Below are 13,557 nucleotides of genomic sequence, written 5' to 3' on the forward strand. Positions count from 1 at the left end.
GTTCTTTTCTTAGTCCCATGTGCATTGTTATGTTTATGTAATTTCTTTTAAAGTAAATTTTAAATGGTTTTGAACTTTTCTTTCAGGCATGTTACTATCAGATCCAGCGTGAGAAGCTTAACTAGGCTGCATAACAGCTTGACAACTGGATTATCTATTCAGAGTGTTTCAGCACCATCTGGTGTCTTCCTGTAGCAGCAAAAAAGAACAGTGTTGAAATTAGGACGTTGTATTATTTTGGTTGTTATTTCTGAGCCTTGCTAGTGATTGGAGCTCTGAGCCCAGAATAAAAGACCGGTGGAAAGGGAGGACGGAAAAGGAGGTAGAAATCAGATTAGACCAGTCCCTGGCCTGTGTTAAGTTTCCCAAGTATCATACATCTGCTGTTGGAGAAACGAGGCTATCCCTTCCTATGGTAAAGAGTATGCCAGCTCATGAACTTGTAGGATAAAATTCTCAGTGTGGCTTCTTACATTAAAGAGGTTGATGAATATTTTTGAGTTTCTGGTTTGCCCACAGTCACCCCAGACCCCTTTGCAAGGAATACTTTGTACTTGAAACTATAGTAGCCACACTATGCCTTCCAGAATTCCTTGCAATCATGTGTGCACCATGCTTCTTTGCTGAGGGAAGGGGAAAGAGGAACTTTTAAACTGCAATTTTAACTTTTTCTAAGCTTTTCCACCAGGGCATTTATTCGTGATGGAAAGGTTCTGTGCAGTTACTACTTCTACACCCTGACCCCAAACATGGAGCACACCCAAATAGGAGTCTGTTGCCTCCCAATGAGAAAGAACATAGGAATTGTGTTCTTGGATTCCTTACAATGCTCCAGAGTGGATACACTGGAATTCAGACACTGACTCTGAGCTGCTGTGGAACCTCATTCATCCACGTGCAAACGCTGTGTTCCAGGACCTGTGAAAGCCTGAAGGGCTTTTACATGCAAGCTGTTTTTAAAAATAGGACTGGAGACTGGGAAATATGGAAGCAAAGAACTGCATCCATCCTTGACCTAGTGTTGTGGTTCTTCCCTATACCTTGCACTGAACTCACAGAGAGGAAGGAAAAGGAAACTCACTTTGGCTTTTCCCATCTCAAAAGTATTGTGACACCTCAGCCTTTTATTGTTTTGCTTTTCACCATTTTTAAATGTCCTATTGTAAGTGGTTGGTTTACACTGTACAAGTAACACTAGTAGCTATTCTGGATAACAGGTGCTCTTCCCCATCTCATCTCCTCTACACCAGGGTGAGCGTTTGGAGTGTCCTCCTCCTTCTTCATGTTAACATCTGCAGATGTTAATCGATTTTGAAAAAGGATCATGGTTTCTGCTCTACTTTGTAATCAAGACAAGTGTTTATTAAAATACTGTTTTGGAATGTTGGCTGTAATGTAACAGCAATTTTCATAATAAAAGACATTCATATTTATGAGGTTGTTTTATGATTGTGAAGGAAGTGACACTGGGCCACCTAAAAATTTAAAAGAAATCCGAGTCTAGTTATTTGTGGGTGGGGGCTTTGCCCCCTGTATTGTAATCCATGCCTGTTTGTACAGGCCTCAGAGATCCCACAGAGTTTTAGAGCTCTCTTTCTTTAGAATAGACATAAATTAGAGCACCTTTGCTGACAAAGAACAAATTAAATTTCTGACCCTAATAAACTGAGGACAAGGGTCTTAAGAGAAATGGTACTATTATTTCTTTGAATAAGATATATTTTGATAGTTAGAAGTTAAATTTTTTCCCTTCCTAAACAGATACAGAGGAGGGAAAATGGAGGATTTAAAATTCTGGCTAAAAATATTAGGCATTATTTAATTGCATACCAGTTGTAATGTCTTCTCAGGGAGCATTTACCAGGATGTACCTGTCATTATTGGAAAGAGACCAACGCTTAAAGTTTAGTTTATGTTAAGCACTTTACGTTTACCATTAGCAATTGTTTTGATTTTGGGATAAACACAGATTTCACATTTGGCTTGTAAAGACAAATTTACTGAATGACCTCTTTAGAGGAAGAGAGAGGGATAATTCTAGAAACTGACAGACTTGAAACCTATACTGAAGTTCTCAAATGATAGTAGGCTATCTTAATTCTAAGAGAAGAGTTACAATTCATTCTTTTATTGGGAGTCTTGAAAGCCAGTTATTCCATTACTTGACTCTTCACACTGTATTTATACTTTTCAGAAAGCATATTAAAACTGTAAATTTTCAGTTCCCTTGAGGGGAAAACCTCGAGGATAAGTCGCCAGGCCAGTGCCTGCAAGTAGAAATACCTAGCCTTGATGCAGCAGCTTACATAGGTCTAACACATGTGTGCTAATGCCCACAGCCCCATGGGGCAGGTGTTAACCCCCTGATCTTGTAGACAAGCAGAGGCTGGGATTTTCTTGCTATCAGAACTGGGATTCCAAACTGAAACTTCCCTACTCTTAATTCCAGTGCTTTTTTCTACTGCAGGTGCCAGAGATGTTATTTCATAGTGGGCTACTCATAAGTAGAAAAACAGTTGCAAATTTTAAATAAAGTTAAGTTTTTTTGATAAAATACACTGTGCTCAAGCAGTCACAAATGTATCACATTCCTAGCTTGAGCTTCCATCTACAACAGAGTAACAGAATGCCATCTGTCTAATTTAGGATGAAAGGGCTGGTAAACCTTTAACAGCTGCCATTTGGTCTTTACTCTTTGCATGGCTGCCAGGGGTATGTACCCTCTCTCATCCTGCTTCCAAATATTCTTCCAGCTGTCACCTCCCTGAAAATTTCAAAAAAGAGGTAGCTCCCACCTGAGATAGAGAATGGACTGTTAGGATCAGAACAGTCACTTAGTAGGGGACCTTCCATGAACAGTTTGAAGAGGCAAAAAGATAGGACACTGAAAGATGAACTCCCCCAGTCAGTAGGTGCTCAATACGTTCTGGAGAAGAGTGGAGGAATAACTCCAGAAAGAATGAAGAGACAGAGACAAAGCAAAAACAACGCCCAGTTGTGGATGTAAAGTGATGGAAGTAAAGTCCAATGCTGTAAAGAACAATATTGCATAGGAACCTGGAATGTTAGGTCCATGAATCAAGGTAAATTGGAAGTGGTCCAACAGGAGATGGCAAGAGTGAACGTCAACATTCTAGGAATCAGTGAACTAAAATGGACCGGAATGAGCAAATTTAACTAAAATGACCATTATATCTACTACTGTGGGCAAGAATCCCTTAGAAAAATGGAGTAGCCCTCATAATCAACAAAAGAGTCTGAAATGTAGTACTTGGGTGCACTCTCAAAAACGACAGAATGATCTCTGTTCATTACCAAGGCAAACCATTCACAGTAATCCAAGTCTATGCCCCAACCAGTAATGCTGAAGAAGCTGGAGTTGAACGGTTCTCTGAAGACCTACAAGACCTTCTAGAACTAACACCCCAAAATGATGTCCTTTTCATTATAGGGGACTGGAATGCAAAAGTAGGAAGGCAAGAAATACCTGGAGTAATAGGCCAATTTAGCCTTGGAGTACAAAGTGAAGCAGGTCAAAGGCTAACAGAGTTCTGCCAAGAGAACACAACTGGTCATGGCAAACACCGTCTTCCAATAATACAAGAGACAACTCTACACATGGACGTCACTAGATGGTCAACACCGAAATCAGATTGATTATATTCTTTGCAGCCAAAGATGGAGAAGCTCTATACAGTCAGCAAAAACAAGACTGGGAGCTGACTGGCTCAGATCATGAACTCCTTATGGCCAAATTCAGACTTAAAATTGAAGAAAGTAGGGAAAACCACTGGACCATGCAGATATGGCCTAAATCAAATTCCTTACGATTATACAGTGGAAGTGACAAATAGATTCCAGGAAATAGATCTGATAGACAGCCTGAAGAACTATGGACAGAGGTTTGTGACATTGTACACGAGGCAGTGATCAGGAACATCCCCATGAAAAAGAAATGCAAAAAGGCAAAGTAGTTGTCCGAGGAGGCCTTACAAATAGCTGAGAAAAGAAGAGAAGCTAAAAGCAAAGGAAAAAAGGAAAGATATAAGCATCTGAATGCAGAATTCCAAAGAATAGCGAGGAGAGAGAAGAGAGCCTTCTTCAGTGATCAATGCAAAGAAATAGAGGAAAACAATAGAAGGGGAAGGACTAGAGATCTCTTCAAGAAAATTAGAGATACCAAGGGAACATTTCTTGCCAAGATGGGCACAATAAAGGACAGAAATGGTATGGGCCTAACAGAAGATATTAAGAAGAAGTGGCAAGAATACACAGAAGAATTATCCAAAAGACCTTCACGACCCAGGTAACCATGACTTTGTGATTATTTATCTAGAGCCATACATCCTAGAATGTGAAGTCAAGTGGGCCTTAGGAAGCATCACTATGAACAAAGCTAGTGGAAGTGATGGAATTTCAGTTGAGCTATTTCAAATCCTAAAAGATGATGCTGTGAAAGCACTGTACTCAATATGCCAGCAAATTTGGAAAACTCAGCAGTGGCCACAGGACTGGAAAAGGTCAGTTTTCATTCCAGTCCAAAGGCAATGCCAAAGAATGTTCAAACTACCGCACAATTGCACTCATCTCACAAGCTAGCAAAGTAATGCTCAAAATTCTCCAAGCCAGGCTTCAACAGTACATGAACCGTGAACTTCCAGATGTTCAAGCTGGATTTAGAAAAGGCAAAGAAACCAGAGATCAAATTGCCAATATCCGTTGGATTATCGAAAAAGCAAGAGTTCCAGAAAAATATCTACTTTATTGACTATGCCAAAGCCTTTCACTGTGTGGATCACAACAAACTGGAAAATTCTGAAAGAGATGGGAGTACCAGACCACCTGACTTGCCTCCTGAAAAATCTGCATGCAGGTCAGGAAGCTACAGTTAGAACTGAACATGGAACAAGAGACTGGTTCCAAGTCAGGAAAGGAGTACATCAAGGCTGTATGTAGTCACCCTGCTTATTTAACTTATATGCAGAGTACATCATACAAAATGCTAGGCTGGATGAAGCACAAGCTGGAATCAAGATATACAGGAGAAATATCAATAACCTCAGATATGCAGATGACACTACCCTTGTGGCAGAAACTGAAGAAGAACTAAAGAGCCTCTTGATGAAAGTGAAAGAGGAGAGTGAAAAAATTGGCTTAGAAGTCAACATTCGGAAAACTAAGATGGCATCTGGTCCCATCATGGCATCTGGTCCCATCAGTTCAGTTCAGTTCAGTTGCTCAGTCGTGTCCGACTCTTTGTGACCCCATGAATCACAGCACGCCAGGCCTCCCTGTCCATCACCAACTCCCGGAGTTCACCCAGACTCATGTCCATCGAGTCAGTGATGCCATCCAGCCATATCCTCTGTCGTCCCCTTCTCCTCCTGCCCCCAATCCCTCCCAGCATCACAGTCTTTTCCAATGAGTGAACTCTTCGCATGAGGTGGCCAAAGTACTGGAGTTTCAGCTGTAGCATCATTCCTTCCAAAGAAATCCCAGGGCTGATCTTCAGAATGGACTGGTTGGATCTCCTTGCAGTCCAAGGGACTCTCAAGAGTCTTCTCCAACACCACAGTTCAAAAGCATCAATTCTTGGGCGCTCAGCCTTCTTCACAGTCCAACTCTCACATTCATACATGACCACAGGAAAAACCATAGCCTTGACTAGACAAACCTTTGTTGACAAAGTAATGTCTCTGCTTTTGAATATGCTGTCTAGTTTGGTCATAACTTACCTTCCAAGGAGTAAGCGTCTTTTAATTTCATGGCTGCAGTCATCATCTGCAGTGATTTTGGAGCCCAAAATATAAGGTCTGATACTGTTTCCACTGTTTCCCCATCTATTTCCCATGAAGTGGTGGGACCAGATGCCATGATCTTCGTTTTCTGAATGTTGAGCTTTAAGCCAACTTTTTCACTCTCCACTTTCACTTTCATCAAGAGGCTTTTTAGTTCCTCTTCACTTTCTGCCATAAGGGTGGTGTCATCTGCATATCTGAGGTTATTGATATTTCTCCCGGCAATCTTGATTCCAGCTTGTGTTTCTTCCAGTTCAGCGTTTCTCATGATGTACTCTGCATATAAGTTAAATAAGCAGGGTGACAATATACACAGCCTTGACGTACTCCTATTCATGGCAAATGGGGAAACAATGGAAACAATGACAGACTTTATTTTCTTGGACTCCAAAATCACTGCAGATGGTGACTGCAGCCATGAAATTAAAAGACCCTTGCTCCTTGGAAGAAAAGCTATGACCAACCTAGATAGCATATTAAAAAGCAGAGACGTTACTTTGCCAACAAAGGTCTGTCTAGTCAAGGCTATGGTTTTTCCAGTAGTCAAATATGGATGTGAGAGTTGGACTATAAAGAAAGCTGAGTGCAGAAGAACTGATGTTTTTGAACTGTTGTGTTGGAGAAGACTCTTGAGAGTCCCTGGGAGTGCCATGAGATCAAACCAGTCACTCCTAAAGGAAATCAGCCCTGAATATTCATTGGAAGGACTGATGATGAAGCTGAAGCTCCAATACTTTGGCCTCCTGATGCAAAGAACTGACTCCTTGGAAAAGACCCTGATGCTGGAAGAGATTGAAGGTGAGATGATGGTTGGATGGCATCACCAATCGATGGACATGAGTTTGAGCAGCTATAGCAGTTGGTAATGGACAGGGAGACCTGGTGTGCTATAGTCCATGGGGTTGCAAAGAGTTGGAGACAACTGAGTGACTGAACTGAACTGAACTGAACTTGCAGAAGGAAATCATGTATCAGTCTCATTATTACTGGGTGAAGAGTCTTCCATTTGTTTCCTCACCATAATGTGAGAAAATGAGATTAGTAAGTCAGCTTACTCTCAAGTATCAGTTTTTCCCTTAGATTTCAATAAAGATGCTATTGTCTATCATGGGGTGTCTTTTCCTGAAATAGTCAACAAAAATATTCATCTTTTTTTGGTTACTATGTGCTGGCCATCAGAAAATACTAAAGCGAAGGTTTGAAAATGGTATGTTGGACTTTACAGATCCAGTGCAAGAAACCAGTGCTAGGAACACGTAGGAAGATTTGTAACAGGGGAGGCTTAAGTGTAATTTAGTGGTGAGGCGGGGTTAGGCTTCCGTGGATTAGATCAAAGAGGATGCACCGAGATTTTATCTAGAACAGTGAGGTGACTTTGGTACCTAATAGCCCACTGGTATTTCCTGCTAAAGCTTTTCTCTGCATAGGAGCAGCGTTACATGTTTGCAGTCTTGCAGGTAAGAGACCCTTCCAGATGACCCCCAGTTACCAGAAGAAATCTATTAATACAAATGTCTGCCCTCTGTCAATTTTTAAGAGCTAAAAATTGTGAGTAATATTTGAATGCTTTAGTTGCATCGATGCATGAATGCTTTAGTTGCATGGAGAATTTTTTGATTTTGAAAGAGCAGGTTTTGCTTTGAGAAACCCTTTCATAAGTATGAAATAATAAATTGCTGTGGAGCCTAAGTAAAGCTGAACATTTGTCTTAGTCCCAGTCAACAGCCTTTTGACCCAGAGGAAGCCAGCCATTTGTGTACAGGCTGTTTCTCATCGTTAAGTTTAAAGTGCTTTTTCAGCTTTGTCTAGTAGAAAGCATTGTTTTGAAAAATAAGCATAATATGGGTAAGGATTGTGGCATTTAATAATCACTATATTTTTAAAAGTTCACATATACTGATTTTTAAAATAACATTAGGGCAAATTTCTTAGGTGTCAATAACACTAATGCAGCTTCTAAGTTAATAATAAGAATTGGCCATGCTTCCTGTGTTACTTAGCTCAGGATTGCCTATGATTGGCTACTACAGTCTCAATCAAGTATTCTCATCCTCAAGACAGAAATAGATTAAGTCTCAGCTGACGGTCATAAAAAGGCAGGCAAGGAAAGGACATCACAATCTTTTGCCAGGGACTACCATGTTTCAGGGCTAAATATGGGAAAAAAAAAGGAGGAAAACATTTGTCCTTACTACTTGTGAAATCTACTGAATACCCCACTGAGTGTCAGATTCCTTATCTGTAAGATTGCATTTGTTTGCCTCAAGGATCGTCAGCCTCGATCCAAGTTTTGACAAGGAATGAGGCTGAAGTCAATATTCTTGCTGGGAAAATCCCATGGACAGAGGAGCCTGGCAGACGGCAGTCCTTGTGGTTGCCAAGAGTCAGATGTGACTGAGTGACTGAGCACATACACACTTTGATAATTAGAACTCATTATAGAAACCTTCTCGGAGAAGGCAATGGCACCCCACTCCAGTACTCTTGCCTGGAAAATCCCATGGACGGAGGAGCCCGGTGGGCTGCAGTCCATGGCGTTGCTAAGAGTCAGACACGACTGAGCGACTTCACTTTCACTTTTCACTTTCATGCATTGGAGAAGGAAATGGCAATCCACTCCAGTGTTCTTGCCTGGAGAATCCCAGGGACGGGGGAGCCTGGTGGGCTGCCATCTACAGGCTCGCACAGAGTCGGACATGACTGAAGCGACTTAGCAGCAGCATAGAAACCTTCTATTAAGGCTTCTCAGGTGGCTCAGTGGTAAAGAATCTGCCTGCCAATGCAAGAGACATGAGTTTGAACCCTGGGTCAGGAAGATCGCCTGGAGAAGGAAATGGCAACCCACTCCAATATTCTTGTCCGGGAAATCCCATGAACAGAGGAGCCTGGTGGACTACAGTCCATGGGGTCACACAGGAGTCAGACATGACTTAGCAACTGAACAACAATGTCAGATAATGTTTGGGCTTCCCAGGTGGCACTAGTGGTAAAGAACCCGCCTGCCAATGTAGGAGACAAAAGAGACTCAGGTTCGCCCCTGGGTCAGGAAGATCCCCTGGAGGAGGGCGTGGCAACCCCTTCAGTATCCTTGCCTGGACAATCCCACGGACAGAGGAACCTGGTGGGCTACAGGCCATGGGGTTGCAAAGAGTCAGACATGACTGATGGGACTTAGCACACACGCACATAGAAACCACAGTCTGTAAGTTTCTCTCACAGTTTCATCTCAGGAGTCTACAGTCTCCAGTGTCCCATATGCTGCATGGATAGGCCTGGTAGGGCACACTGTCATCTGGGCATTAAATATGGAAGAACTATGGCTCGCCCACAATGCACACATAGCATCATTGTCTGATTCATACTGCCTCACCAAGAACATACAATTTGTGAGAAGCATTTTAAGAAGTTGCCCAAGTATGATGGCTTGGTGTTAGACTCATCTCTTTGCTTTGAATTTTGTCTGGCAGACACCCCATCTCCCTTTTCAAATGCTACCTTGGTAGTGCTCCCCTCCAGGGAGGAAGATGAGTCTTATAAGCAACTGTTGTGCTAAATGATTCAATAGAGGCTCAAAAATTGGAATGCAGGAACAAGGGAGGATTTAAACCGAATTGGGGCCGGGTAGGATGGGTGGTGCTGGGCAGGGCAAAAGTTTATGATGTCAAGTTTTGGCAGAATCTAGCAAACTAGAAAACTTCAATGTGACTGGGCAAGAATGTGTAAGATTTCGTAACAGCTTTCTGCTTTGCTCTTCTCACTGCCTTAGAATTGAGAGACTACATGATGATCTGTCTTTTCCTAGACATCCTCCCTGAGTCAACACCACAGTCTGTCTAGATTCTAGACAGTGGTCTCAGCCTCATCCGATTCAATACCCATGTCCTTAACAACTAATGCGAAATGCTCCTTTTAAAAAAATTCCCGATTTATTCATTATTATCCTCCTGTAACAAGTACTGTCAGTGCCCTACCTTGTCCCTTTTGGTGCATTCTACGTCCACACTCTGTGAATGCACACATGAAGCAGGCTGGAAGGCCCAGAAGTAATGTTTTCTGGGGAAAGCCCTCCACCAGTATCTGGCAGCATTGGGATGAATAACCCCACTCCCTGCCCCTTGTTTCTCCATGGGTTAAGCACCACAGTACCCAGAGCAGCTTCTTGCTTGATAACACCTTTTACTGTCTTTCCGCCCTTGCCCTGTCTTAATACCCCACTCCCCTACTAATGTTCTGGATCACCTTCCAAGCAAATCACCTCACTAGAATCCTTGCTCGGTGTTTGATTCTGGGGAAGCCCAGACTAATGCACTTACTTACATGAAACAAACAAACAAACAAAATCCTAGTAATAATGAGAAAGAGAAATTAAGTAAATTTCTGTTAATTAGTAATTTACTAATTACTTAATTTCTATTTAATTAAGTAAATTATGTGGCTGGTAAGATACTATTACAATGTATAAAATGGGATATCATTATACCAAAAGATATAATGAAGTAACACGTTTGCACCTATAAAAGAATTCTCTAGGGAATCAGCGGCTTTGAATGCAGACAGACACAGCCGCAGCCTGGTGTGTTGCAGTGTGTGTTATATACTGTAAGCAGCTTTACTGTCAATGACATGGTTTTTCTGAAATGGTGGGCTTGATAAAGTCCAAGCAAAACGAAGTAAATTCATTCTTCAGTTATGGTAGTAACATTCCAGAAAATTCAATGTACATTAAAACTGTGCAAAAATACTTTGTGTTTATAAAGAGAAGTTGAGTTTTGGTGTGTGTGTGCTAAGTCGCTTCAGCCGTGTCTGACTCTTTGTGATCCTATGGACTATAGCCCCCCAGGCTCCTCTGTCCATGGGATTCTCCAGGCAAGAATACTGGAGTGGGTTGCCATTTCCTTCTCCAGGGGATCTTCCCTACCCAGCGATTGAACACAGGTCTCTTATGTCTCCTACATTTGCAGGTGGGTTCTTTACCATTAGCACCACCTGGGGTCAGATAATTATAAGTTTTTTGTTTTGTTTTTCTCAGCAACATGAGAGTCCAGTGGGACATTTGAAAGTTTACAGGGCCTGAAGTGATTTCCCATCATGTAGGGTAACTTCTGTCTGTCAAACTAACTCAAAGAGCAGGGAGCATGTCTGCTTTGCCCTCATTTTCTTGATCCTCGTCCTGCTGGCTGAAATGTAGGCCTGAGGGCTGGAGATCCAGCCACCATCTTAGAGCAGGAAGATGAGAATCACACTGCATCCTGAGGAGGCAGAACCGTGGGCTGGAAGGAGCCTATTCTCTAACAATTTCAGGAGTGGGGCAGCCCTACTAGCCCTGGGATGTCTCTGCCTCTGGACTCTTACACGAGCAAGATATGAACTTCTACTCTGTTCAGCCACTATTGTTTGGAGTTTCTGTTTCTTTAAACCTACTTATAGCAATATATAAAATAAACTCTAATGGTATTTAGAGCAGTAATCCATAACTTTTGCAACTGTGACCAGTGCCATTGGTGCAATGAAAGGGAACAGGGCCAGATGGACAGGCTAGATGGAGTCAGGCCAGAGAAGGCCCTTCCAAACTCAGAATGGTGGTAAAATCAACAAGGCAAAGAGGTGGGAAATAAACAAATATAACTTGGTCCTTTGTTTAAAAAAAGAGGGGAACAGGGACTTCCCTGGTTGTCAAGTGGCTAAGACTCCACACTCCCAATGCAGGTGACCCGGGCTCAATCCCTGGTCAGGGAACTAGATACCACACGCTGCAACTAAGACCCAGCACAGCCAAATAAATAAATAAACACATTAAAAAATAAAGTGTCAAAGTATTTATTTAAAAATAAAATAAAAAAGAGGGGATAGAAGGAATGTTTTGTGAGTTTTCTCGTCCACGCAGCTGGTGGTGGTGAATTTAGAGAGGAAGTACCACTGGGCAGGACCCAGGACCATTTTATCTGATGTGGATCCTGGTGTGAATGTAGCACAGAGTCCAACTTGCTCAGTTGGACTATTGCTAGTTGAAAATATATGCCTTTATATGTACTAACAGCTATGGGGCCAATGTGACTGGATGAGCTGTGTGCTGTTTGTTGATCTGTTCCCTAGCTCTGAATCCCCTCTGAAATCTTGGGCAAGGAGGATGATACAGTCAGACAAAGGATCAGATCTTCCAGATGAAAAAGACAAGAAGGACGAGAAGCTCTCTACGGGAACCAATCCGGAGAACGGTATGTGGTGCCAAGTTCCTTTTATAGACCAGAAAGGCCTTTCAGTATCACTCTAAACATGTGATCCAATTTAGGGGCAGAAATTCTGATAGATTTATTCTGATTTCTATATGGACTTGTTATACACTCTGAAGTGTACTGTTGCATCTATTAGTGATATGTCCAAGCAATTTTTAAGGCAGAAAGGAAAGAAATCGATACAGTAGATGAGGAATCTTTTTTTCCTATCCCACAATGTTTTACTTCTATTTAGAACTTTGCAACTTGTTCACATTCAGAATGTCATTGCAACAAATAGGATTTCTATGAAAACACTTATAAAAACAACCATTTGCTAAAATCTGTCCAGTCCTTTTAATAGTGGAACCCTGAGGTTTGTATTAAAAGCCTTTTTATTGGGAGAGACTTTCCTGGTGCTACAGTGGCTAAGGCTCCTCACTCCAGAAGCAGGAGGCCTAGGTTCGATCCCTGGTCGGGGAGCTCTCACATGTTGCAGCTAAAGATTCCGCAAGCTGCAACTGAAAGAGCCTGCGTGTCACAATTAAGACCCAGCGCAGGCACATACATGAGTAAATATTTTCTAAGAGCCTGTTGGGAGAGTTTTTCAGTAAGAATTTTCATAAAGGGTAAATACAGATGACTGCATATTTGAAGGATCCAGAAAACAACTATATAATTTTGGAATAAACCAGAGGCTGTTAGGACTGAGGAGGGGAAAGCAATACTGCTCTCATAAAATTTTTCATCTGTATATTGTGATCTATTAGTTCATCTAATGTTAGCAAGAACTCTATAGCAAAGCAAGTATACCCTCATTTTCTATAAGGAACTAGTTCCCAGAGAGTTGGATGGTTTTCTGAAGCACACACAGTGATAACAGAGCCAGAAGGTAGATCTTTCGGCTTTAAATGCAGTGTCCACTCCTCTCCTTTTGAGCCCCTGGAGCCTCCTCAGGGTCTGAATTGTCCTTCCTGTTACACCTGCCCTTCTTTCCGCCCTCATCTGCCACTCCATCTCTGCCCTCTCCTGTTCCTAGGGATCTCGCACCTCCTGAGGCTCGTGCTACAGGAGCTGAACCTGTTCTACAGCCGAGACGTGAACGGAGTGTGCCTCCTGTATGACCTCCTCCACTCCCCGTGGCTGCAGGCTCTACTCAAGGTGAGCGCGCCACTGTTCTGAAGCCATGGCCTTGGGAGCGGCACCTGTTCATCCAGCAATGTCGCCTGTCACATGGCGGGAAATCTCAACAGGGAAAAAGTTCAAGGAAGACCTACACAACCCCAAGTTCAGGAAGGAAATTACTTGAGTGGAAAAGAATATAGCAGCTCCTCTCTTTTCTGCCCTCACCTTCCTCTCTTCCAGGGGCCCCAGGATCACAAAGCAGCCACTGAAAATGGCCATCAGCAACCCCATACGCAGCTGTCCATAACCCTTTGTCCTTGAGGTCAACTCAGGACAAATAAAAAGGCTTTAAAATATCATTCCTCTTTGTTTTTATAAATTAGGAAATGAAATGTCCACAGTTCTGTTTAGGTATCTTAAGT

General features: G+C 42.3%; 2 protein-coding genes across 6 annotated transcripts in view; both read left to right on the forward strand.

Annotated features, from left to right (window-relative positions):
* The window catches only part of ALS2 (alsin Rho guanine nucleotide exchange factor ALS2), a 67,913-nt gene extending 66,480 nt beyond the window's left edge, over nt 1-1,433 (forward strand). For all 5 annotated transcript variants that reach the window (XM_086345859.1, XM_086345861.1, XM_086345862.1 and 2 more), the window contains one exon: nt 87-1,433. In XM_086345859.1, coding sequence (XP_086201985.1) covers nt 87-125 — 39 coding nt within the window. In that variant the 3' untranslated portion in view covers nt 126-1,433. The remainder of the gene's footprint in view (nt 1-86) is intronic.
* A 10,325-nt stretch (nt 1,434-11,758) lies between these two features.
* Nucleotides 11,759-13,557, forward strand: part of MPP4 (MAGUK p55 scaffold protein 4) — a 40,818-nt gene continuing 39,019 nt past the window's right edge. Inside the window, exons 1-2 of the mRNA XM_086345902.1 lie at nt 11,759-12,013; nt 13,050-13,171. Of these exons, the coding sequence (XP_086202028.1) occupies nt 11,857-12,013; nt 13,050-13,171 (279 nt within the window). The 5' untranslated portion in view covers nt 11,759-11,856. The remainder of the gene's footprint in view (nt 12,014-13,049; nt 13,172-13,557) is intronic.

This window comes from Bos grunniens, chromosome 2, assembly GCF_055505025.1.
Source record: "Bos grunniens cultivar Pamir isolate PY7600 chromosome 2, Bosgru_T2T1.0, whole genome shotgun sequence".
NCBI classification, from domain to species: Eukaryota; Metazoa; Chordata; class Mammalia; order Artiodactyla; family Bovidae; genus Bos; species Bos grunniens.